General features: G+C 36.1%; 1 protein-coding gene and 1 non-coding gene across 2 annotated transcripts in view; both read left to right on the top strand.

Annotated features, from left to right (window-relative positions):
* The window catches only part of USO1 (USO1 vesicle transport factor), an 89,454-nt gene that overhangs the window by 34,770 nt on the left and 29,908 nt on the right, over window positions 1-24,776 (top strand). The window contains exons 5-9 of the mRNA XM_065877437.1: window positions 9,502-9,602; window positions 10,337-10,439; window positions 10,631-10,686; window positions 14,945-15,065; window positions 23,147-23,325. Coding sequence (XP_065733509.1) covers window positions 9,502-9,602; window positions 10,337-10,439; window positions 10,631-10,686; window positions 14,945-15,065; window positions 23,147-23,325 — 560 coding nt within the window. The remainder of the gene's footprint in view (window positions 1-9,501; window positions 9,603-10,336; window positions 10,440-10,630; window positions 10,687-14,944; window positions 15,066-23,146; window positions 23,326-24,776) is intronic.
* Window positions 4,257-4,329, top strand: TRNAE-UUC (transfer RNA glutamic acid (anticodon UUC)). The gene has a single exon. It is a non-coding gene; the product is annotated as a tRNA-Glu (tRNA).

Genomic DNA, 24,776 nt, shown 5'->3' with positions numbered 1-24,776 from the left:
AAATTTTACCTATATTCAATAAGAACTGGAAGGTATTCCAGTTCAGAGAATACTTGTATGTTGATATTGTCCCTTTAAAATAATGCATGCACAATAATGTCTGGTTACTGACATTTTTTATATTAATTTATAAAACTCACCAATACTGTCTTTCTTTTTTCTGGTGATCCTTTTCAAGTTCCATTTACTTTTAACATTATACTTCTTTTCCTCATAATTTAAGTAACCACATTTTATTTTGTTTTACCATTTTTCGTGAGATCCTTAACTTTTTAAAATGAGGAAGAAAAAATCCTTTTCTAAAGTAGGTTTAAAATGGTACATAACAAAATTGCCTATACCTAACGAGAAACTAACAAAGAAACTAACTTATTAAGCTGTATAGCATTACCTTTTGTGAAATTTGAACCCCTTGTTTGAAAGCAGATAATATTGAGCATTATGCCTTGACTCTTGTGACAGTGCTATTTCCTTGTTGAGTAGTACACATCAGTAGCTGTTGTTTCTATTATTATTTCATCATATTTGTATAGAGCTTTAAATTTTACAGTGCTTTTATGTCAATTATCTTATTTGATCCTCATAGCAACCTGTGAGGTAGGTGACATTTTTGTCTTTTCTAAAAAGATGAGAAAATGAAAACCCTGTGACCATGTAAATTACATAGTATTGTCTAGTAAGTAGGGTAACAGGATTTTTTTTTATACATTTTTTTGTATTCCATAGATTTCTGATTTAATAAATTATGGCCATTTTTCTGACTAGATTCTTTATTAAATCTTATAATTTTATAACTAGTTTATACGATGCAGACAAATGTTAAAAAAATATAGGTGTACTTGTTTAACTAATTGACCACAGTGTAAAAGAAGGTTACTTGATATTCCCTCACTCTGAGATAGGACTACTTTTATTAGAATATCTCTTTCTATAAAGCCGTTTTGTCCTCCATAATATGGGTTGTGAACTTGATATGGAGTGGAGTTCCAAAGAGAAGGTCCAGAATGCTTGTTTTTTGTTTCTTTTTGCGGTATGTGGGCCTCTCACTTTTGTGGCCTCTCCTCTCCTATTGCGGAGCACAGGCTCCGGACGCGCAGGCTCAGCGGCCATGGCTCACGGGCCCAGCCGCTCCGCGGCACGTGGGATCCTCCCGGACCGGGGCACAAACCCGCGTCCCCTGCATCGGCAGGCGGACCCTCAACCACTGCGCCACCAGGGAAGCCCCAGAATATTTTTTAATATTGCTTATACCACTGGAAAAAATACAACTAAATAGATATGAAGAATAAATGTATATACAAATATTTAGTTAAAAACCAGTTACATAAATAGGCCTGAAATGTTTCCAGAGGTATATAAGGACTTTTTAAAAAGCAATCTTTAATTTCATGTACCTGTCATAGGTTTATTTTCACTATAATATCAAAGGGCCATTTTATTCTTAATTTTTCATTTATCTTACAGTAAAGGGACATTGACTTTTACAGGTTATGATAAGTATACCAAGTATCAGCTATATCATCCTATCAGCTATAGGATGTAAAAAATAGACTCAGCTCTAGAATTTTAAAAATATATTGGATGAGAAAGGATGGTTAATTGTCTCACACCTTTGCTTACATGTGAAATAGATATAATATTTCATGAATCTAGTTTGGGTTTACAACCTTTAGATATAATTAATGTAGTAGTTTTAGCTTAATTTACTTCTACATCAAAATAGCTTTGTATGTTACTTTAATTGCTTAGCAAAGCTTTGTAGGACTCTACATTAAAATTCAGAAGTGCTGTCTTAAGACTATAACTTAAAGGAAGTAGGGTATATCTCACTAACACTTTTTTAGTTGACAATGTTAAACCAGAAGGAGCTGTAGATTCCTGGAACTGGATCATATTTTACTAGTTCAATTCAAAACATAGATCTTAATTATATACTGCTAAGCTATAGTATTTTATACAGTATAGCTACAGAATAAATTGAATGTACAGTATTAAGTCTACTTCCTGCTAAGTTATTAGCATGTGCTCAATGCATACATTGAATTAAGCTTTTTCTTGGGTTAAACCTGTGTTCCTTAAAGTATAGCGCAAAAGACCTAGAGTTCTCCGTATTAAAAGGTGTCTATGTTAAATAAACGTAACATAGTATATCCCGCTCTGAAACTTCACAAAATTTACATTCGTATAGTAAATACTGAGGATCCTGCAGTAAAGAAACCTGTTCAATTTTGTTTAATCCAAATACATTTTTACACCTGCACTTGCTTTCATGAGATACCTGTTAACGTGCCACACAATCCTGCATTTCGAGAAATGCTAACCAAGGCTTAAACCCACAGCTTAATTGTTTGTATTTATCCACATAAAAATATTTCAGCATTTTTTAAATATTTCATGGGAGGAATCCATCAAGTCTGTATATGGTTTTCCTGCCTTTCTTTCTTTCTTTATTTTTGGCTGCATTGGGTCTATTGATTAACTTACAAGTCTTTGAATATTCTCCCAAATGTCAATGAATTTTATTTTGAGCTCTTCTCTAGAAGTCACAATCTTTGGGCCCAAGGGCATTATCTGTCTTATAAGCAAGCTTGGCCACTTAGTATTTTAGATAATAAATAAGTTCCTAATATTAAAATTTTGGAGGTTTTGCATCAGTTTTTAGATTTTAAACTTCTCTTTTTAAAAAATCTGAAGACCGACAACACCTGGACCTGCATTCTCCCACGGCAGAGTCAGCTGGAGCTGAGTAACTGCTGCTTTCCTTAGATCGGACACGTACTCTCCATCCTTTCTGTAGTCTTATACCTGGCCTGCTTCATTTACGTACATTACTGTCTTGTCCCTGTAGTTGAGTTTATATTCTCTACTGTATTCACACCACTCAAATAAAAACCATTGTAAAATAAATTATATTTCAAAAGCATTTTATTAATTATATACCCAAGTGTTGTTTCATGCAATAAATATGAAAATATGCAAATGCAAAATAGCCCTACAAAGCATCGCAATTAGGTCATTGCATTGCTGTGATAGTAGTTTCTAGAGGGAAACAGTTCTAAGGTGGAGACAGTTAAGTTACTTGCCTTTTCAACATAGATTTCTCATGTATTTGGAGAGCTATTTTCACATATGTGGGCCACTTTTTGTAGTTTTCTTTATCTGCTTTTTTATCTATAGAATTTCATTAGAATTTGGCTAGGTATTTGTTCTTGGTACCATCCGCCACAGAGCCATGGTTTGTTAGGGTTCCAGGGTAGGTAAAAACAAGGTAGGCTCATTAGCCCAGCGAATCTTGTGAAATTTTATTGGATACAGGGCATTTACCTACCATACCATGGGAATCAGGGCTCTTATTCATAGCTGATTCCAAAGAGGGAGATTTTCAGGAGATTTTATTAGCTCCCAGATTTCCATATCTTTTCCAATTTGTCATCTCCCTTTCCATCATCATGTCACCTTGCAAATAAAATGGGAAGGGTGTGCACTCTTGCTACTTAACCAGTCTGAGTTTTTTTTCCAACTCCATGGTAAATTCAACTTTGAGCATTGAAAACCACAATGTACCATGCAAAATTTTACGTTCAGAGGTGTTTGAATAATTAGGGCACAGGATTTTGTCTGCTCCCAATGGAACAACAGGAAATCTTTTAAGCAGATCAATGATAGACATCGTCCCTTGAGTCCACGCTAGTTATGTTTGAGTATTAGACTTCCTTCTGATTAATATTAGACCTTTGTAGCATCAAGCCTTTGCCACTTTAACTTAATACCCTTGACATAATAATTGTACAGTAACATGTAGATAGCTTTCAAGCTATCTGTTTTGCCCCCCTCTATCTGTTTTTCCTGAAATAATGGAAATGTTTCAGTGGAAATAATGACTGCTTCCCTAAACAATTCTTCCATTAATCTAAAAAATTAAACTTGAAGGGCAAAAATTAATAGCTTACTAATGTTACAAATCCAGGAAATTTATTTTTATTTGGCATCCAAACAACCATAAACTCAAGTAACTACTTATTTTGGGAGATTGCATGCAGCTCTTATGAGAAAGAGATACAAGGTAAAATATCAATAACAGGATTTGCTTACAGACAAGCATGTTTCTGGGAATATCATAGGATATACGTTTCTTTAAACATCTTTTGCATCTTGGTGATAATACTCATTAATAATAACCTTACAAGAATCTCAAAATTTTTTTGAATCATCAAAAGAAGATTTATGTTCTGTATAATTTTAAAACTTGAGGGAATTCCCTGGTGGTCCAGTGGTTAGGACTCTGCACTTTCACTGCCGAGGGCCCAGGTTTGATCCCTGGTCGGGGAACTAAGATCCCACAAGCTGTGTGGCACAGCCAAAAGAAACAAAACTTGATAGTACATGTACATGTATAGCATATAATAAATCTTAGGACTGTGGTTCTTAAGGGCAGTTTGGCCCCTCCTGCCACCTAGAGGACATTCGTTAACATCTGGAAATATTTTTGGTTGTCACAACTTGAGGATACGTAAGGGAGTGCAACTGGTATCTTGTGGATAAAGGCCAGGGATGCTGCTAAACATCCTAAAATGCATAGGGAGTCTCTCACAACAATGTCATTGTCAATAGTGCGGAGGTTGAGAAATCCTGCTTTAGAGATGATGATGTTGCTGTTGTTAGTTGAGCACTTATTATTCACCAAGTACTGTGCTACATGTTTTATCAATACTTATTTTGAATCCTCAAAGAAAACCCTGTGTGAAAGAAAATTGTTCCCATTTTACAATTAAGGAAACTGAAGCTTGATATATCTGGGCTATTTGCCCAAAGTAATGTGACTAAATGGATGAATATGGGCTTAATTGGTCTGACTCAAAAACCTTTGTGAGCTTCTTCCTTTTTACTGTATTGCCTCTCAAGAAAGTATTTGACTACTCCATACCCTAGCCATTCTGTTCATAAACAAATTACTTTTGCCTGTGTTAGCAATTTCTCTTTTGTCTTTTAGCAATTTCTCATTTCTCTTTCATGTTAAGTTCAGAGATAGTACTTGACAGTTAATTGCTCCTTTCTCTTTGAAACACTTTTTCACTCATTTCTCAGTCTCCACTGTCCCCTGATTTTCTTTCTGTCTCATGGCGCTACTTTTTCTTTGTCTCCTTTGCTGTTTTCTTTCGTCTCCCCAGCCTCTTAACATTGGAACATTCCAGGGCATGGATTTTTTTCCTTCTCTATCCTTTCCTTTGGTGATCTCATCTAGGCTTGTGACTTCACATATAGTTTGTATGCTTGCCTCTCAAATATATGTGTCCAACCCAGACCTCTCCACTGATGTCCATAATTGTGTATTCAAATACTTACTTGATATCTCCAATTGGATTTCTTTTCCCCACACACAGCTTTATTGAATTATAATTGAAATATAACAAATGTACAGATGTACAATTTCATGAGTTTTGACATGTATAAACCCATGAAACCATCACCACCGCCACCAAAATAATGAACATATCCAAGTTTCCTTGTGCTTGTTTGTAATCCATTCCTCTTCCTTCTAGCCCTATCAATCATAGATCTGTGATTACTGTAGATTACTTTGCATTTTTCTAGAATTTTATGTAAATGAGATCATACAGTATATACTCTCTTTTTGGTTTTTTTGGTCTGGCTTCTTTCACCCAGCATAATTATTCTGAGTTTCATTCATGGTGTATGTCAATAGGTTAGTCCTTTTTATTGCTGAGTGGTATTGATATTTTGTTGTATGAGTATATAACAATTTGTTAATCCATTCCCCTGTTGGTGGGCATTTGGCTTGTTTCCAAGTTTTTAGCTGTTACATTTGAAGCTTCGTACTATGCACAAGTCTTTTTGTGGACATGTATTTTCATTTCTCTTGAGTAAATACCTAGGAATAGAATGGCTAAGTGATAGTAGGTGTATATTTAACTTTATAAGAAACTGCCAAACTGTTTTTCAAAGTAGTTGTACCATTTTACATTCCCACTGGTGGTGTATGAGAATTCTAGTTCCTCCACATCCTCTCCAATACTTGATATGGTCTGTCTTTTTAAATTTTAGCTGTTCTAGTAGGTGTGAAATAGTATCTCACGGTAGTTTTAATTTGTATTTTCATAATGAATGATTATATTGAACTTTTTTTTTTTTTTTTGCGGTACGCGGGCCTCTCACTGTTGTGCCCTCTCTCATTGCGGAGCACAGGCTCCGCCGCGCAGGCTCAGTGGCCATGGCTCACGGGCCCAGCCGCTCCGCGGCATGTGGGATCTTCCCGGCCCGGGGCACGAACCCATGTCCCCTGCATCGGCAGGTGAACTCCCAACCACTGCGCCACCAGGGAAGCCCTGTATTGAACAATTTTTGATGTGATTATTTGCCATCCATATACCTTTTCATTCTTTGGTGAAGTGTTTATTCAAATCTTTTGTTCATTTTTTTACTGGATTGTCTTCTTATACTTGAGTTGTAAGAGTTCTGTATATATTCTAGATATAAGTCCTTGTGATGTATATTTCACAAATACTTTCTCCCAGTCTGTGACTTGCCTTTTTATTTTCCTATCATTGTCTTTTGAAGAGCAAAATTTTTAAGTTTGATTAACTCCAGTTTATCAATTTTTTTCTTATATAATTTGGACCTTTTGTTTCCTATTTATGAAACCTTTGCCAAACCTAAAATCACTTAGATTTTCTCCTGTGTTTTCTTTTAAAAGTTTCATAGTTTTAACTCTCATGATTAGGTCTGTGAGCCAATGGGTCTATTTCTGGACTTCGTATTCTGTTGGTCTCTATGTCTGTCATTTTGCCTACGTGACATGTGTTGGTTACCCCACCTTTATATCTTGAAATTATGTAGTGTAAGTCCTCCAACTTTGTTCTTTTTCAAAATTATTTTGGCTCTTTTTGGTCCTTTACGCTCCCATATCAATTTTAGAATCAGTTTGTCAATTTCGGCAGAAAAAACTTACTGAGATTTTGATTGGGATTCTGTTAAATCTACAGATTGATTTGGGGCAAACTGCCATTTTAACAATACTGTGCCTTCTAATACAAGAACACAGTATATATATTATCTAAGTCTTCTTTAATTTCTCTCAGCACCATTTTGGAGTTCTCAAAGTAAATAGGTCTTATACGTCTTTTATCAGATTTATCCCTAAGTCTTTAATACTTTTCGATGCTGTTTTAATTGGTGCTGTTTTTTAAATTTGAATTTCTAATTGTTCATCACCAGTATATAGAAATGCAATTAATTTTATATATTGACCTTTTGTTCCACTTAACTTTGCTAAATTCACTCTCTAGTAAGTTTTTTGTAGATTCCATAGGATTTTCTACATAGACAAACATGTCATCTGTAAATACAGTTTTACTTCTTCCGTTCCAGTCTGTATGCCTTTTATTCTTTTTCCTACCCTATGGCACTAAGATCTCCAGTACAATGTTGATTAGAATTGGTGAAAGTAAATATTCTTGCCTCTTTCCTCATCTTAAGTGGAAAGCATTCAATCATTTACCATTAAGTTTGATGTTAGCTATAAGTTTTTTGTAGATGCCCTGTATCATCCAGTCTTGTGACTTTAAATATCATTTTTATGTTTATCATTCTAATGTGTATGTCCAACCCAAACTTATCCACTGACAGCTATGCTTGTGTTTATCCAACTGCTTACTTGATTGATATCTCCACTCAAATTTTTATGTGTCTCAAACTTAACACATCCAAAACTAAACTTATGATTCTGTCTATACTCTCAACTTGCTTCTTCCAGTGTTTCCAATCTCAGTAAGTGGCAGTGCCATCCTTCCACTTCTTTAGGCTGAAACCTTAGAACCACCTTTCCTTTTCTTTTCCCCCCTTCTCATACCCCTGTAAGGAATATGCCAACAAATCTTGTTCCTTCTATTTTCATAAGAATTGTGACCAGTGTCTAAGTCACTGTCACCACTTACCTTGATTATTGCCTCCTAATAGCTCTCCTTATTATTTCCCTCTTTCCCTGACATCTTAGCACAGCCAGACTAGTCCTTTTAAAAATGAAGTATTTTTTGTTTAAGTAATGTAGTTTTAAGGTTCAGAAACTGAATTCTTTTACTGATGCAAGAGATGATAAAAGAAATATTTCTTAGGGTTTCTGAAGGATAAACCTAGCATATTAATATGTGAGAAATTAGGTTTTATTAATAACCCAGAATATTAAAATATTTCTTTTCTACTTTTGGTCTCTTCTTTGTTCTCTTTTCTCTACAAATAATTAGATGAGATTACCACTGTCACTGTCAGATTGTCTTGCTTTTCTTGTCATCTGCTGGGTTTTTTCCATTTCTAAAGTATATTAATATTAAAATCTCACATTTAAAAAAGAACTATTTGAGAGATAATAAATATGTTTGATCTTAACTGCCAACTCCTTTGGTTTATAGTCACTGCCTGGAGCAATATGTGGAAAAGGCTTAGCTATGTCTGGAATGGGTAAGGGAATGGGGAGTAGTGTATTTGCCATCTCTAAATTGCATTTATTAGAGTAGGCAGATTTTAAATGATAATTTGCTTTGGCAATTGTTGCTTCAGTTTTTAGTGATCCTTTACATTTTTTTGACAAAGTACATTGAAACAACAAATAGCTTAAAGACTTTCTTTTTTTTTTTTTTTTTTGCTGTACGTGGGCCTCTCACTGTTGGGGCCTCTCCCATTGCGGAGCACAGGCTCCGGATGCGCAGGCTCAGCGGCCATGGCTCATGGGCCTAGCCGCTCCGCGGCATGTGGGATCCTCCCGGACCGGGGCACGAACCCGTGTCCCCTGCATCGGCAGGCGGACTCTCAACCACTGCACCACCAGGGAGGCCCCAGCTTAAAGACTTTTAAGTGTTAAGGACAAATATAAAATCTTTTAAAGAATAAGTGAAAACTTAAATGCAAATTCTGGTTTTATTGCCAAATAACTATAAGATATATATGTTGATTTGCTTGAAAAAGATACTGAAAAATCTGTAGATGATTGGTTTAATTTTAAAATTAAATTATTTAACATAGTAACAGAGTCAGCAAGGACTATATGTTCACTAATGTTTGGGGGGGAGGAGCTTTTGAGGTATAATTTACATACATTAAAATTTATTTTTTGGGGTTGTATAGTCCTGTGTGTTGGGCAGATGTATACAGTAGTATAACCACTATCACATTTGAGATAGAATATTTCCATCACCCCAATAAATTCCCTTGTACTCGAGTTAGAAGTTTAACCGAAAAATAACCTTGGGAAAATGTGAAAATCTAAATATATTGTCTTTGAATATCATATTTAAACAATTAAAGAATAAAAATTTATTTAAATGACCTTGAAAGTTATTTTAAGGATATGTCTTTCTAGCATAATTGTGGTATCACTCCCAGGCACACTGTTCCAAGAAAATTATCATTTCTGCTTAGCTTTTTCAACAAAAAGGATACTTTAAAATAACAAAGCGTCATATTCAAATACTTTGTCTTTGAATATTACAGAAGAAAACTCCACAAGACAGAGTGAGGATTTGGGAAGCCAGTTTACAGAAATTTTCATTAAGCAGCAAGAAAATGTCACTCTTCTGTTATCTTTATTAGAGGTAAGTAAAGAACCTTGCTATTTTTGTCATCTTAATAAGCTTGTTTTGTGACCCTTTTGGGTGTTTTTGAGGAAGCAACATATATAGATACCTTTTTTTTAAAAATAAATTTATTTATTTTTGGTGCATTGGGTCTTCGTTGCTGCATGCGGAAGCCTAGTTGTGGTGAGCGGGGGCTACTCTTTGTTGCAGTGCACAGGCTTCTTGTTGCAGAGCACGGGCTCTAGGCACACAGGCTTCCGTAGTTGTGGCTTATGGGCTCTGGAGCGCAGGCTCAGTACTTGTGGCGCACGGGCTTAGTTGTTCCGTGGCCTGTGGGATCTTCCTGGACCAGGGCTTGAACCTGTGTCCCCTACATTGGCAGGTGGATTCTTAACCACTGCACCACCAGGGAAGCCCCTATATACCTTTTCAAGATACTGAAATTTGTTGTATCATTACAAGAGATTCACATGTGTGTTTTAAGAACTATGTAGTTTCTTAGAATACTGTCTGCTTCTTACTTCCATTTTTACAAAGTACTGTTATATCTAGTCAACAACAGTTTAATCAGTTTGATCAATTTATAATAACTCTTTTCTTTTTATTGCTTTTTATTTCTTAAGTTAATTTTTTAAAGTTTGACAAACTCTTTTTTGTTTGTTTATAGTTTTTGGTACCATTCTACTAGTTGAAAAGTTTTGCTTGAAAATGTGAATTACAAATGTTACATTTTTTAAATTCCTATATTGTAGGAGTTTGATTTCCACGTCCGCTGGCCTGGTGTGAAGCTTCTTACTTCTCTTTTAAAACAACTGGGGCCTCAAGTGCAGCAAATTATTTTAGTCAGTCCTATGGGTGAGTGACTCATCTTCCTTATATTATTGTGATTTAAAAGTGAGGATCATAAAAAACAAAAACAAAGTAAAATTGAGGATCATTCCTACGGGGGGGGGACTGAAATGATGTGTTAATAAATTGTTTATAATTTGAATCACTATTTGTGTTTTTGATCTGCCAGTGTTTTTCACATGGTTATATGTTTCTAGGTGTTTCAAGGTTGATGGACTTATTAGCGGATTCCAGGGAAGTTATACGTAATGATGTAAGTCAAGTTTGAAGAAAAGTCTAAGAATATGCAGCTTTTTTTCTCTTTTTGCAAATGAAATCTTTGTTGACCCTTATTCAGAGTCATAGAAGTTAGATTTGGAAAGTTGGGGTAATGGTTTAGACCTTTTGAAGTTATATACAAGGCCACATTTTTTCTTTGTTTCCAACCTATTCAGTATTTTGGCTTAGACAAATGACTTTGCTATTCAAATTTATGCCTTCCACAAGTTTAGGATTTCTTCCATCCTTTTCTGAAAGGTTGTATTGACACCAAATTCTACCTCCAGAAAGAGCAGAGGAAACATCCCTAGACATTGAACTGTATAAACTTAACAAAGTGTAACATTTGGAATCATCACCCTTAGTTGATTGAATACATATTTCAAAGGATTTTCCTTGTAATCTCTCTTTAACTATAGAGCATGATTTGCTTTGGAGTTAATTTTTCATTCTGATTTATTTTATTATTTGCATATACATTTGAGTATTTTCTATTGATGAATATTGTTTTGTTACTTGAACATTCTTTTCTGTTGTTATCTACAACTTGATCAAAACCATAATACTTTAGGTAGCAATTGGAAAAATCTTTTTTTTTTTTTTTTTTTTTGCCGTACGCGGGCCTCTCACTGTTGTGGCCTCTCCCATTGCAGAGCACAGGCTCTGGACGCACAGGCTCAGCGGCCATGGCTCACGGGCCCAGCCGCTCTGCGGCATGTGGGATCTTCCCGGACCGGGGCACAAACCTGTGTCCCCTGCATCGGCAGGTGGACTCTCGACCACTGCGCCACCAGGGAAGCCCCTGGAAAAATCTTAAAATTAAAATTTAGAGCTAGGGGATCTTATCAAGCTAATTCAGTCTCCATATTTACACTGAGAAGCCCAAGACTCACAGAAACCAAGTGACTTGTCCTTTGTTAGTGATGTCTTATTCATCTTAGTGTTTGTGGTACCTGGCCCTGTACCTTTCTCATCTTAAGTGCTAATAAATACCATTTGGATTGCTTTTAATCTCACAACTGTTTCCTGACAAAGCAGAGACAAAACTGAAATGCTCTTGACTTCTAATCCACATAGACAGTTTTTTTTTTAGCTTTGCATTTAAAATTTTGTAGTACATACGTCAATGCAGTAATATAAGTGGTGAAATGATATAGTAGTATAACTCATGAGAAGGACAGTTTTTATTCTTTAATATTCTTTTAAGAATTGTGTACCTACCTATTAGGAATGTTGAGTGTCTTTTCTTGACTAAAATATTAGTATGTATCTGAAACCTGAATTTGGTGTTCTGCTCTTCTCTTTCCTTTAACTCTCTACTCTTTTTTTTCTTTTCCTAACCTTTTTTCCTCAGTTTTTATTTGAGACAGATAAAATGATTCTCTATGTTGGCTTTCATTACTTTTATGATTAGAGATTAAGTTATATTTTTGCTGTGATGTTTAGATTTTGGAGTTTTACAGCCATCTTTCCTTTGGCTTCACAGATTCATTTAAATTCTTTGTGGAGACTTACTATCGAATATTATGCAGTAAAACACAGTGTAATACACCACAGTTGACTCCAGCAACCAGAGGAAACTAACTGGCACCTGTGGCAGTTACTAATGGCACTCTGTTCCTGCCCAGAATAATACACTGCTTCCGCCCCCCACCCCCCACCCCCACCGCATCCTTTGTATCTTTTTCTTTCTTTATCCTTCTTTTAAAATTCTCTTTTCATTTCCTTCTTTTTAATATTTCTCATTGCATTCAATGACAGTTATTAACATTGACTAACCTCTCTGGGAGCCTGTTGGTAAAGATTTTTAGCCTCAGTTTGTTTTATATTTGAAACATTGAATTTGATCTGGATTTAGAGAATTAGTTGGTCATTTATCATAGATACAGTGAACTATCATATTTATTTATGTTACTTAGGGCTTAAAAATTAGCAAGAAAGGTTGAGAAAACTCTAGGAAGTAACTACCAGCTCACTTCTAAATGATAGACTGTAATTCCATTCTTTAATTTTTAGTTTTTTATTATGAGAAATGTAAACACACATGAAAGTAGAGAGAATACAGACAAACCCGTCCCCTAAACCCATTAATTTTCAAGATTTTATTATACTTGTTTCATCCATCCCTCCCCTCACCACTCTCCTTTATTTTTGACTAGGGTATTTGAAAGGAATCAAACAATCTGTATAATTTCACTATTACATACTTCAGTATACATGTTGTGTGTGTGTGTATGTGTGTGTATTTCCTTATATAACTACAATGCCATCACATTTAATGAGATAACAACTTTGTCTTAGCTCTCATTTAATAAGGTAACTATTTCTGTACTCAAGTTTCCCAGTTGTCTCATAAATGTCTTTTACAGTTGGTTTCTTCAAATCAGTTTCCAGACAAGGCTCTCTCATTACATTTGATTGTTAATGTCTGTTAACTTTCTAAAGGGCTTGATTAACTTCTGGTTCACCTCTTTGCTTTGATATTTCCTAGATGATGCAGTGTACTTAATTTTGCAGCACATCAGGAAATGTAATATCTGGCTGTCTCACTTGTAGTGATAAGTGTGTTTGATTCAGGTGGTGACAGCCAGATCCCTCCATGGATCCCTTCATCCATTACATCTGATCATTCATTAATGATCATTGCCTGATTCATTTATTTTGTTAAGAGTTTCAAAATGATGATTTCTATAATTCTGTCATTCATTCACATTTATTCAGCTGTAATCTTCCTCAAAGAAGAACTTTACTTCATCAACCAGTATATTTTACTACCCTGAATTATAATTCATAGATGAAAGGGAGGATAAATAGCTAAATCCCTTTAATTACCAGTTTTTTTTTTTTTTTTTTTTTTTTTTTAATTACCAGTTTTTAAAGTAAGGAATTGGTGTCCACTTACTTTCAATGACCAATGAGTATACTTTCATGTCTAGTAACATTTTAGTGGATGTGTTTGATTAGAGGAATATGTCTCTTAATAGTCAGGGAAAAGAAACTGATATGTATTGAGAATTTAGGTTCTATAGGAGTTATTTTATCTCCTTTAGTCCTCATAAAAACCCTATGACAAAGATACCATCCTTGTTTTACACATGGGTATACTAAGACTTACATTACATACAGAGTTTATGTAATTTGCTTCAAGTTGCACAGCTAGTAAGTAGACCTTTAAGAAACCCACTGTATCGAACTCATAACCTTAGTGTTCTTTCCACTGTATTTATTCCTCCCTTTGTTAGCAGTTAAACTCAAGTTAAGATTAAGTAGGAGAATATGACATGTAAAAATAACCACTTTTGCTTTCTCTCTCATCTAATGTTGAGACTGGACAGTAAGGGAAATGAGTAGGAAAACCCCAGTAAGGCTGTGGGTACTTTTTGTCTTATATAAATACTTACTTGCCCAGTACTGACAGCCAACGGCTTATTTGACTCTTTGGAACTTTTGAACTACTTAGTTGCTCTTCCTCTTCCTCTAAGAAATACCTGTTTTTTTCATTAAATATTTTCTGTCTCTTTGACCATTCTGGTATTTTTGGGCTCCTGTGGGCTCATAAAATACTTGTTGTTTGATAGTGAAATAAGCAGAAATGGTTAACAGTGAATATTTCTTGAATAATAAAGAAGTTGCAAAATATATAACCTAAATCTAGCTCAACAGGAGCTGAGAAAACTAAAAATCAGAAGCAAAGACTACTGAGAATTGTCTCATACTAGACATGGTGTTCATGAGGCATGAATTCTCATTCTTCTTTTTTTCTATCAACTTAGAATCAAGTTTTGGGAATTTCCGGGCCAGATAATTACAAGAATATCTGAACTTTCCCTGCTAAAATGTGGTGATGTTTATTGATTTATATTATTGATTTCACAATTTTTTATTGTTACTGTTGTGAAGCATGTACCAAGGCATTACTGAGACAAATATAATCATGTTCAACTCTCTTAGACCACAGTGAAAGCCAGGTAATGAATGATTGATGAATATGCAAGAATTGTTGTATATTTATATTATACGGTGAAAAGAGAAGTGAATTAGGAATTGGTAGTCAAGGATCTGTCTTTCGAGATTTATATAGCTTAGGGAGGTAAATTGCTCACCTTCTCTGTCCTTGTTTGCCCTATCTATAAAGTGAAGGAGTTGGACTTGTGAAATTCCTGCCACTTCTAAAACTCAGTGGTTTTTAAAGTAGTTTTTAAATGCCTTGTAAAAGCTGTATTCCACTAAACATTATCTTTCTTCTCCATAAGGGCGTCTTACTACTACAGGCACTAACAAGAAGCAATGGAGCAATCCAGAAAATTGTTGCTTTTGAAAATGCTTTTGAGAGACTACTGGACATTATTACCGAGGAGGGGAACAGTGATGGAGGTATGGTATGAAGAGATTGATCTGGAAAGATTCCTTTTGTTCTCACGGACTTGTTAACTTTTCAGGAATGCAACTGAAGGGAGAAATGAGGACATACATTTTCTTTGTTGTTTTGTTAGATGTTGAGAGAGGCTTCCCTGAGGGAGGATGGATACTTATATTCTTTCTTTCTTCCATTATGGTGTGTTGAATATGGATTTCTTTTTATTTATCCTGCTTAATATTTGTTAAACTTCCAGAATCTGTTGATATCTTACATCATTTCTGGAAAATCTCAGCTATGTCTCCTCAAATACTGCTCCATCACATTTTTTCCTATCTTTCTGAACTCAGATTCAGTTCTCTGTCATATGATTAGATTCTCACTTTATCATCTTACTTTCTTGTCTGCATTTTCTGTCTCTTTATCTTTTCAGGCTTTCTTCTGGATTATTTCTTCTGACCTGTTTTCTATTTAAACGATTCTCTCTTCACCTGTATTTGATCAGCTTTTGAATGTGTCCATTGAGTTTAAAATTTTTCTTTTCTAGAAGTTCTGCTTTTTTCTTTGGCAAATTTGCTAGGTAATTTTTTTATAACTTCGTTTTCTCTGCATGTATTTTCAACTTATCTTTTATTTCTTTGAATATAAGAAACAATTACTTCACGATCTCTGTCTGATAATCGCAGTATTTTAAGTCTTTGTGGGTCTGATACTTTGCTCTGCTGGTTCTTACGCATGGTACAACATTTTCTGTGTACATGGTTCTCTTTGACTATGTTTTGTGTCGTACTTAGCAGAATTACTTATAGGAATTTGAATCCTAGGATGAAAGTAATTTCTTTCAGAGAAAATGTGCTTGTTTCTGCCAAGCCCTGGGGGTGCAGTTTGTCTGGGATCACCTCATTCCAGATTGAAGGGTTGATATTCCCTGGACTACTCAGGTAATGCAAACCCGAGCTACAAAACCTATGAGGACTAGTTGTCTTTGCATTTTTTGCACCCTGAGGATATATCCTTTTTTGTTTTTTTTTTTTTTCCTTAGGATATATCCTTTTGAGGTCCCATTTTATTAGGTGAAAAGTTTTCTGTTAGATTCCTTCCCTACTTTGTGTATACCCTTGGCTTTGGTTTGTTTTCCCTCTGTCCCATGAGACTGTCAAAATAAAAAGTTTAGATTTCTCAAGATTGAGAAACGTACTGCCAGCCAAAAGGTACTTTTATACTTAACTATCTGTATAGATATCCATTTTCTTGTCAGTTTTAGCCTGCTGTACTATCAGTTCTTCGTTGCTCCTAGGCTTTTTTTTTTTAATTCAGCATTTTTGTTGTTTTTAATGAGAAATTGATCAAAAAACCTAGCACTAGAGTCAGAGGAGAAAAATGAGTTTATTTGCATTCACTGAACTGGGGTTAGCAAGTAGTGTAGTATAGGTTGACAGTTGGCTTACTAATCTGGAAGGCAGGACCAGGCTGGTGATAAAGATTTGAGAGTCTTTATAATATAGGTAAAACAAAATTAGATAAACAAGAAAGATTAGATGAGTCACTTAGAGTAAGTGAAGAGTGAGAAGGGAAGTGCTAGGACAAACCCTAAGGAATACAAATTGTTAAGAGATCATAGAGGAAGAGGTATCGGTAAAAGAGACTGAGAAGAAACAGGCCGCGAGGCAAGAGGAAAACCACACTTAGAAGGGTTGGGGGAATCGGTAGCAGTGTAAGAAGTCACTGAGATATCAAGATAGGACAGAAATGTATCTGTAGGACTTAGAACATAGACATCATTGGGGACCTTGGGGACAGCATTTGTGTTTAGTGGTTGCCTCAGAATCAAGATTGTAGTGTCAGAGGAGTAAGTTAGAAGAGGGAAAATAGAATAGCAGAGAAAACTCATATCAGGAATTTGGTAAAGTCAGGGGAGAGCCAGGTGAACAGAACTGGAGGTTGACAAGGAACTATTTTTCTTTTCTTAAATTTTTTTTTGAGATATGAAATATTTCAAACATACAGAAAACAATAGAAAATAGCATAACAAACACTTGTGCACCTACCATCCAGTTCTTTTAAATAAAGTATCCTTCTGAATATAATCTCACAAGTTACTGTTTTGGGTTTTTTTTTATTAATTTTTTTTTCCGCCACACGGCATGCGGGATCTTAGTTCCCCAACAAGGGATTGAACCGGCACCCCCTGCAGTGGAAGCTCGAAGTCTTTACCACTAGACTGCCAGGGAAGTCCCACAACTTGCTGTTTTTAATTCAACATTGTGTTTCTGAGATTTATCCATGTTGATACATGTTACTGTAGTTCATTTATTTTAAGTGCTATATATTATTCTGTATTATGAATATACTATGATCTATTATTTTCTGATTGAGTTGACAATTAGATTGTTTCTATTTTTGCTAATATAAACTGTTACAGTGAATGGTCTTTATGTATTTACTTGTGTGTTAAGTTTCTCTATATACCTACAAATAGAGTTGTACTTTTTTCACCATTACCAGATATTGTCGAATGGCTCTCTTAAGTGGTTTTATCAACCTATACTCCATCAACAGTGTTTTCAAGTTCCTGTTTCTTCACATCCTTGTCAGTCCTTCCTTGCCAATTTGATGAGTGTGAGATAATGTCTTATTGAGATTTTATTTCATTTCTTAAATTAATGAGATTAAGCATATTTTCATGGGAGTAGTCACCATTTATTTTTGTTTATCTTTTACCCCTCTGAATTACCTTCTCGCCCGTTTTTGTATAAGATCGTTTTTCCTTTTCCAGTTGATTACTGGGAGTTCTTTATGTATTCTGGATACTAATCATTTGTTGATTATACATGTTTCAGTTATCTTCTATTAATTTGTTTATAGTGTTTCTATTAAAGTTTAAAATTTTAGCATAATAACATGTTGGGTTTTTTTTAATAGTTTATGCTTTTATGTTTTGTTTAAGAAATCTGTCTCTACCTCAAGGTCATAAAGAGAGTTTCCATCACTTTCTTATACTGAAGCCTTTTTAAATGTGTCCTTTACATTTAATTAATAGGGATTTTGCATTTGAATGATGTTATAAGATTTGTGATCAAATTTCCATACGTGTGAAGGTCTGTTTCTGAGTTCTCTGTTATGTTCCATTAGTCTGTCTAGTTCTACACTAAAACCACACTCTTTTAATTACAAAAGCTTCATAATAATATCCTATCTATTAGAATATATGAAAAATTTCCTATCTTGGCCCTCTTCAGAATTGTCTTTTGCATCTTTCCCTTTTATTCTTCATATGAATGAAACTTCTTTGCTAGTCAAGTTATCTGAAAATCCTAGTTGGGATTTTGATTGGAAATATATTGAGTTGTTTGGGGTTTTTTTTAAGTTATTATTTATTTATTTATTTTTGGCTGTGTTGGGTCTTCATTGCTGTGCGCAGGCTTTCTCTAGTTGTGGCGAGCAGGGGCTACTCTTAGTTGCGGTGCGCAAGCTTCTCATTGCAATGGCTTCTCTTGTTGCGTAGCACAGGTTCTAGGCATGTGGGCTTCAGTAGTTATAGCACGCGGGCTCAGTAATTGTGGCTTGTGGGCTCTAGAGCACAGGCTCAGTAGTTGTGGCACACAGGCTTAGTTGCTCTGCAGCATGTGGGATCTTCCCGGACCAGGGCTCGAACGTGTGTCCCCTGCATTGACAGGCAGATTCTTAACCACTGAGCCACCAGGGAAGCCCTGATATTGAGTTTAAAGATTAAGGAGAATCATCATTGGCTTTTTCTATCCATGAACCCAGGTATATCTTTTAATCTATTCAGGTCTTCTTTTATGTCTTTCAGTAATGTTTTATAATTTTGAGCACAAGAGTTGTATATTTTTTTTATTAGATTCATTTCTAGGCAACTTATACTTTTTGTTACATGTGAATGGGATCTTTTTTTATTACATTTTCAAATTGGTTACTACTTGATTTTTGTATATTGATCTTGTATTCAACCATCTTATTAAACCATTAGTTCTCCTTGGACTTTCTGTGTAGATACGATATTTTCTACAAGTAAGTGTAATCTTTTTTGTTTTCAGTTCTTATACCACTTTTCTTTTCTTTGTCTCATTGCACTGATTAGAATCTTTAGTACAGTGTTGAATAGTTGCTGACTGTAATGAGAATGTTGATGTTTCACCTTTAAGTTTGATTTTTGCTAAGAGTTTTTATCATGAGTCTTGCATTTTAATAACTTTTTATTTTTTTTCTACATCTGTGGAAATTATCAGATTATTCTCCTTTAATCTAAAAGGGCTTTTTCTTTAAAATGGAAGAGACTACAACAACCGTGAGCAAGCAGAGAGGGGACACAAATATGATATGAGACAGAGAGAGAGAAAGAAAAGACAACAATCAGTGGTACATAATACCTGAAAAAGGAGGAAGTTATTAGAATCCACAGGAGAGGTAGGAACTGGCTGTTTAAGATAGGAGAGGAAGGAGCTCATCTTCCATCATAACGGGGGATAGCGCAGGTGAAGATGCAAGTCCTTTTTCACATTTGGTGACAGGGAGTTGAGTTGAAGGCAGAGGCATATGCTGAGAGTGAAAGAGGAGGACTGAAAGAGGAGAAGGGGGAGAAGACTGAAAATAGTCTTTTGGAGGATAGGAGAGCTTGTTGACTATTGGAATTAGGAAGATTTCCAGGCAAGGATAAAGGCCCCATTGAGGGTGTTCACCATGATTTCATAGCAGTGCAGGCTACTTGATTGTGTGATCCCCTGTCTCCCCCAGTACTCAGATGTCTAGGTACAGATATAGAAAAAAAGCCAGGCAGGCAGTTTTTGACAGGATAGTGCCTTTCCAGGCGGGTGCTATGAAAAGATAGTGAGACAAGAGAGCTCAGCAAATTACCTGTAGGGTGGAAGAAATGAAGACCTATATGTGCTAAGCTAGATCGGGAAGGAAGTAAAGACAGAAGGGTTTTTAAAAAGAAGAAAGGGGGCTTCCCTGGTGGCGCAGTGGTTGAGAGTCCGCCTACCGATGCAGGGGACGCGGGTTCGTGCCCCGGTCCAGGAGGATCCCACGTGCTGCAGAGCGGCTGGGCCCGTGAGCCATGGCCGCTGGGCCTGCGTGTCCGGAGCCTGTGCTCCGCAACGGGAGAAGCCACAACAGTAAGAGGCCCGCGTTCTGCAAAAAAAATAGAAGAAGAAAGAAGACTTGTTGATGGGTTGAAAGTCTCAGGGAAGCCATAGAACAGATATATTGAGAATACTTGAGCTAGAAAGATGGGAGGTTTTAGTAATAGAGTAAGGATTATCTCTGAAGATGAGGCCAAGGAACTGAGGGGTCCAGATATTAGATGGGTTGTCATTGAAATTGAAATCAAGAGTGACAGCAGAACATGGAGATAGAAAGAAGACTCTGAATGAGGTGCTGGTGTTTGCAGTGAACAAGGAGTAGTGACCATGAATTTGTTACAGAACTGCAGTGAGGACTGGTAATAGATGGTACAGCTAGATGGCCTGAGCCTTAGTGAGTAAAAGTAATTTACTCTTAGATGAAAGAGAAAATGGTTAAGTGGGACTTCACTAAATTGAAAATTTAGTCTGCAAAAGACACTGCTGAGAGAATGCAAAGGTAAGCCACAGACTGAAAGAAAAGATTTGCAAAACACATCTGGAAAAGGACTTGTATCCAGAATGTACAGAGAACTCTTAAAGTTCAATAAGAAGTAAAGAAACAACCCAATTAAAAAATGAACAAAAGATCTGAGCAGACATATCACCAAAGAAAATATATAGATGGTATATAGCATATGAAAAGACACTCAACGTCATATGTCATTAGGGAAATGCAAACTAAAACAATGAGACCTCACTATACACCTATTAAGCAAAAATCCAGAACACTGACACCACCAAAAGTAAGCAAGGGTGTAGAACTCTCATGTATTGCTGATGGGAATGCAAAATGATACAACCATTTTGGAAGACCGTTTGGTGGTTTCTTACTAAGTTTAACATACTCTTAACATACAGTCCAGCAATCACACTCCTTGGTATTTACCCAAATGAGTAGAAAACTTATATCTATACAAATCCTGCACGTGAATATTTATGGCAGCTTTATTCATAATTGCCAAAACTTGGAAGCAACCAAGATGTCCTCCAGTAGGTGAATGGGTAAACAAACTGTGGTACCTTCAGACATTGGAATATTATTCAACGATTGAAAAGTTTTCAAGCCATGAAAAGTCCTGGAGGAACCTTAAATGCATATTGCTAAGTGAAATAACACAGTCTGGAGAGGCTACATACTTTATGATTCCAAGTATATGACATTCAGAAAAGAAAACCATAAAGAGACAGTAAAAAGACCAGTGGTTGCCTGAGATTCGGGGGTAGGAAGAAAGAGGAATGAATAGGTGGAACACAGGATTTTTAGAGCAGTGAAACTATTCTGTGTGATACTGTAACCGTGGGTACATGAAATTATACATATGTTGAAATCTATAGAATTTACAACACAAAGAGTGAACCCTAATGTAAACTATGACGTGAGTTAATAATGTATCAATATTCATTCATCAGTTTAACAAATGTACCACACTAATGCTAAGTGGTAATAGCAGTGCAAACTGACACGAAGAGAGTATATGGGAATTCCCTTTATTTGTTGCTCGGTTTTTCTGTAAACCTGAAGCTGCTCTGAAAAATCAAGTCTGTTTTTTGGAGTTTTTGTTGTTGTTTTGTTTTGTCTTTGACCCTGCCGCACGGCTTGTGGGATCTTAGTTTAGTTCCCCAACCAGGGATTGAACCCAGGCCCTCAGCAGTGAAAACGCAGAGCCCTAACCACTGGACCACCAGGGAATTCCCTAAAATCTGTTCATTTTTTAAAAGCAATTCTTTTTTTTTTTTTTTTTTTTTGTGGTACGGGCCTCTCGCTGTTGTGGCCTCTCCCGTTGCGGAGCACAGGCTCCGGACGCGCAGGCTCAGTGACCATGGCTCACGGGCCCAGCTGTTCTGCGGCTTGTGGGATCTTCCCGGACGGGGGCACGAACCCGTGTCCCCTGCATCGGCAGGCGGACTCTCAACCGCTGCGCCACCAGGGAAGCCCCGCAATTAATTCTTATAATCGTGCAGCTTAACTAGTAGGAGCAAAAGTGTGCATGTACTACACAGAGGAACCTACTCGCTGTGAGCATCCAGCCTCTTTTTTTCATATGCTTTGCAGAGGAAACAGAGCTCATTGGTTAGGAAGCCTGAGGAGTGGCCAGATATCTGTAAGGAGAACCAGGAGGGAGTCCTTAGTGTTTTAGAAGCCAAAAGAAGAGGAAGTTTCAAGGAAGAGGCATAAAGACAGCAATGTCAGGTGCTTCTTAGCGATTAAATAATATATGATTGATTCATTCAACAAATATTTAGTAGTGACCTACCATGTATACATCTGCTATCTTGTCTCTCTTTTTTTTTTGGCCTCATCACGTGGCATGCGGGATCTCATCAAACCTGCGCCCCCTGCGGTGGGAGTGCAGAGTCTTAACCGCTGGACCACCAGGGAAGTCCTGAAATGTAGACTTTTTTTAAAAAGCCATTTTACTTTCTTCTTGGAATGCTTTTCTGCATCCCACCCACTTCATGCGACTAATTCCTGCTTATCTTTCCCATTGGTGTTTATTTTATTATTATTTTTTTATTTTGGCCGCACCATGTGGCACGTGGGATCTTGTCTCTATATCTGCTGAGGATACAGAGAGGTAAGTAGGACATTCCCAAATTCCTGTCTTCATGAATTATAATCTAGTGAAGACAGATACTGCATAATAATAAAAGGGGCAGGCTACTGTGAGAGCATAGAGCTGGTGATCCTAACCTACTCACTGGATCTTGCTAATCATTCCTGAAGAAATGATGTGTAAGCTGGATTTGAAGGAAAAAATGTGAGTTACTGAGGTGAGTGGATAGTTGAGAATAGAAGTCAGGAGATCACTGGGGGACCTGAGAAGGAGCAGGCTCACTGCCGTGCACACTGAAGAGATGCTGAGCACTGAGAGTTTTCTTTTGAAGTGTTTGAGGATTGAATTTTCCTTCAGGTTTTATCAGCCTCAACATTCCATTCTACATTCTTTCCCCAGGTATAGTAGTGGAAGATTGTCTGATTTTGCTTCAAAACCTGTTAAAAAACAACAATTCCAATCAAAATTTTTTTAAAGAAGGCTCATATATTCAGCGTATGAAACCTTGGTTTGAAGTTGGAGATGAAAATTCAGGCTGGTCCGCACAGAAAGTGACTAATCTGCACCTAATGCTACAGGTATACAGTCCTTAGACATAAATGTGATAACAATTTTGACAGTGATACTTTCAAAGAAAAGAAAATGGCTTGTGTTTTGATAAATCCAGGATGTTGAGTTGGTTTCAGATGGGCTTTAAAAAAAAAAAAACGCTTTTAATATGGAGATTTGCAGTTATACGCAGAGATGGAGATTCCTCCCCCACACCCATCAGTTAGTTTCAATAATTATTAACATCTGGCAGTTTTGTTTCATCTTTTATCCCTCTCTCTGGCCCTGCAGGATTATTTTAAAGCAAATCCAAACATACAGTTTCCTGAAAGGTTTTGCACTAGAAAATAACAGGTTAGCTTGTTGAGTTGAATTTTTAAAATCTACTATCTTCAATTAAGGTTCTAATATCATAAATTTTAATACTCAGAATATTAAGTTCAAAGAAATTCATTCAGTAAACATTTACTGAGAGCCAGGCACTGGATGCTTGGAAATGATTGGTAATGTCCCTGCCCCCAAAGATTAATAGTCTTGAGTTTTAAATCTAATACAAGTTAAATTGACAAATCACGTGTAATTTTATTTAAGCTTTATGGTGAAAGCTTGGTGGTGATAGACAGTAAAAGTGAAGACAGTAGAATCCCAAATGAATTCTACATCAGAGAAAAATGACAGAGTTTTTAGAATATTTTACTTACTTATCCCTTTATTGAATTCCCCTTCTCCAGACCCTTAAGCTTATACGGGTCTCCCACCTTACTGACTCTCTAGTGATTCCTGTGGGTCTTCGAGTGTCTCTGAATTGTGCCTGCATCTCTGAAGTTGTGTTCCTCAAAACTAGATGGTTAATCAGACTGGTAATTAGAATCCACATATTGTTGCATGCTCTGGGAGTTGCCTGCATAGCGTTGATTGATAATTAGGGTGACCATATGCCCCAGGTCACCAGGCCAGTATTCATTTTGTAATTACTAATAGTGTCCTCTTTCACTTCAGAAGTGTTCCAGTTTAGATAATAAATTATATACTTAACCTATTTAGAATATGCCTAAAAACTGTCAGGAAGATATTTTACAGGAGAACATGGGCAGAATCATTCTATTTATACTCCTATCTTCATTGTCTATATTTTTACTTGTCAGTATTACACATTTCAAGGCCATTAGTTTTTTATGGTTTAGAAATAGTGTCCCAGTGGTAAGCTTGATATTTTTGCTCAACGTTGCTGTCTTAATAAAGGAAATTCCTCTAGAAAAGTAATTTTCAAAACGTGATTAGAGAAAATGAAGGCATCTAATGATGTACAAATTACATATATGTTTCCTGCCAGAGTGAAAATTTAAACTGCTTCAGCAGCTTACTCATGTTTTATAGCTTAGGGTACTACGTAAATAATTATTTTTGAAGGAAGTGTCACTTGTTAAAAAGTAAAAGGACTATTTTACCCCCTAAAAAAATTTAGAATATAAATATTTAT

The sequence above is a fragment of the Phocoena phocoena genome, chromosome 5 (genome assembly GCF_963924675.1).
Source record: "Phocoena phocoena chromosome 5, mPhoPho1.1, whole genome shotgun sequence".
Taxonomy (NCBI): Eukaryota; Metazoa; Chordata; class Mammalia; order Artiodactyla; family Phocoenidae; genus Phocoena; species Phocoena phocoena.
Note: the sequence above shows the minus strand (reverse complement) of the source record. Positions and strands in the feature narration are given on the sequence as shown.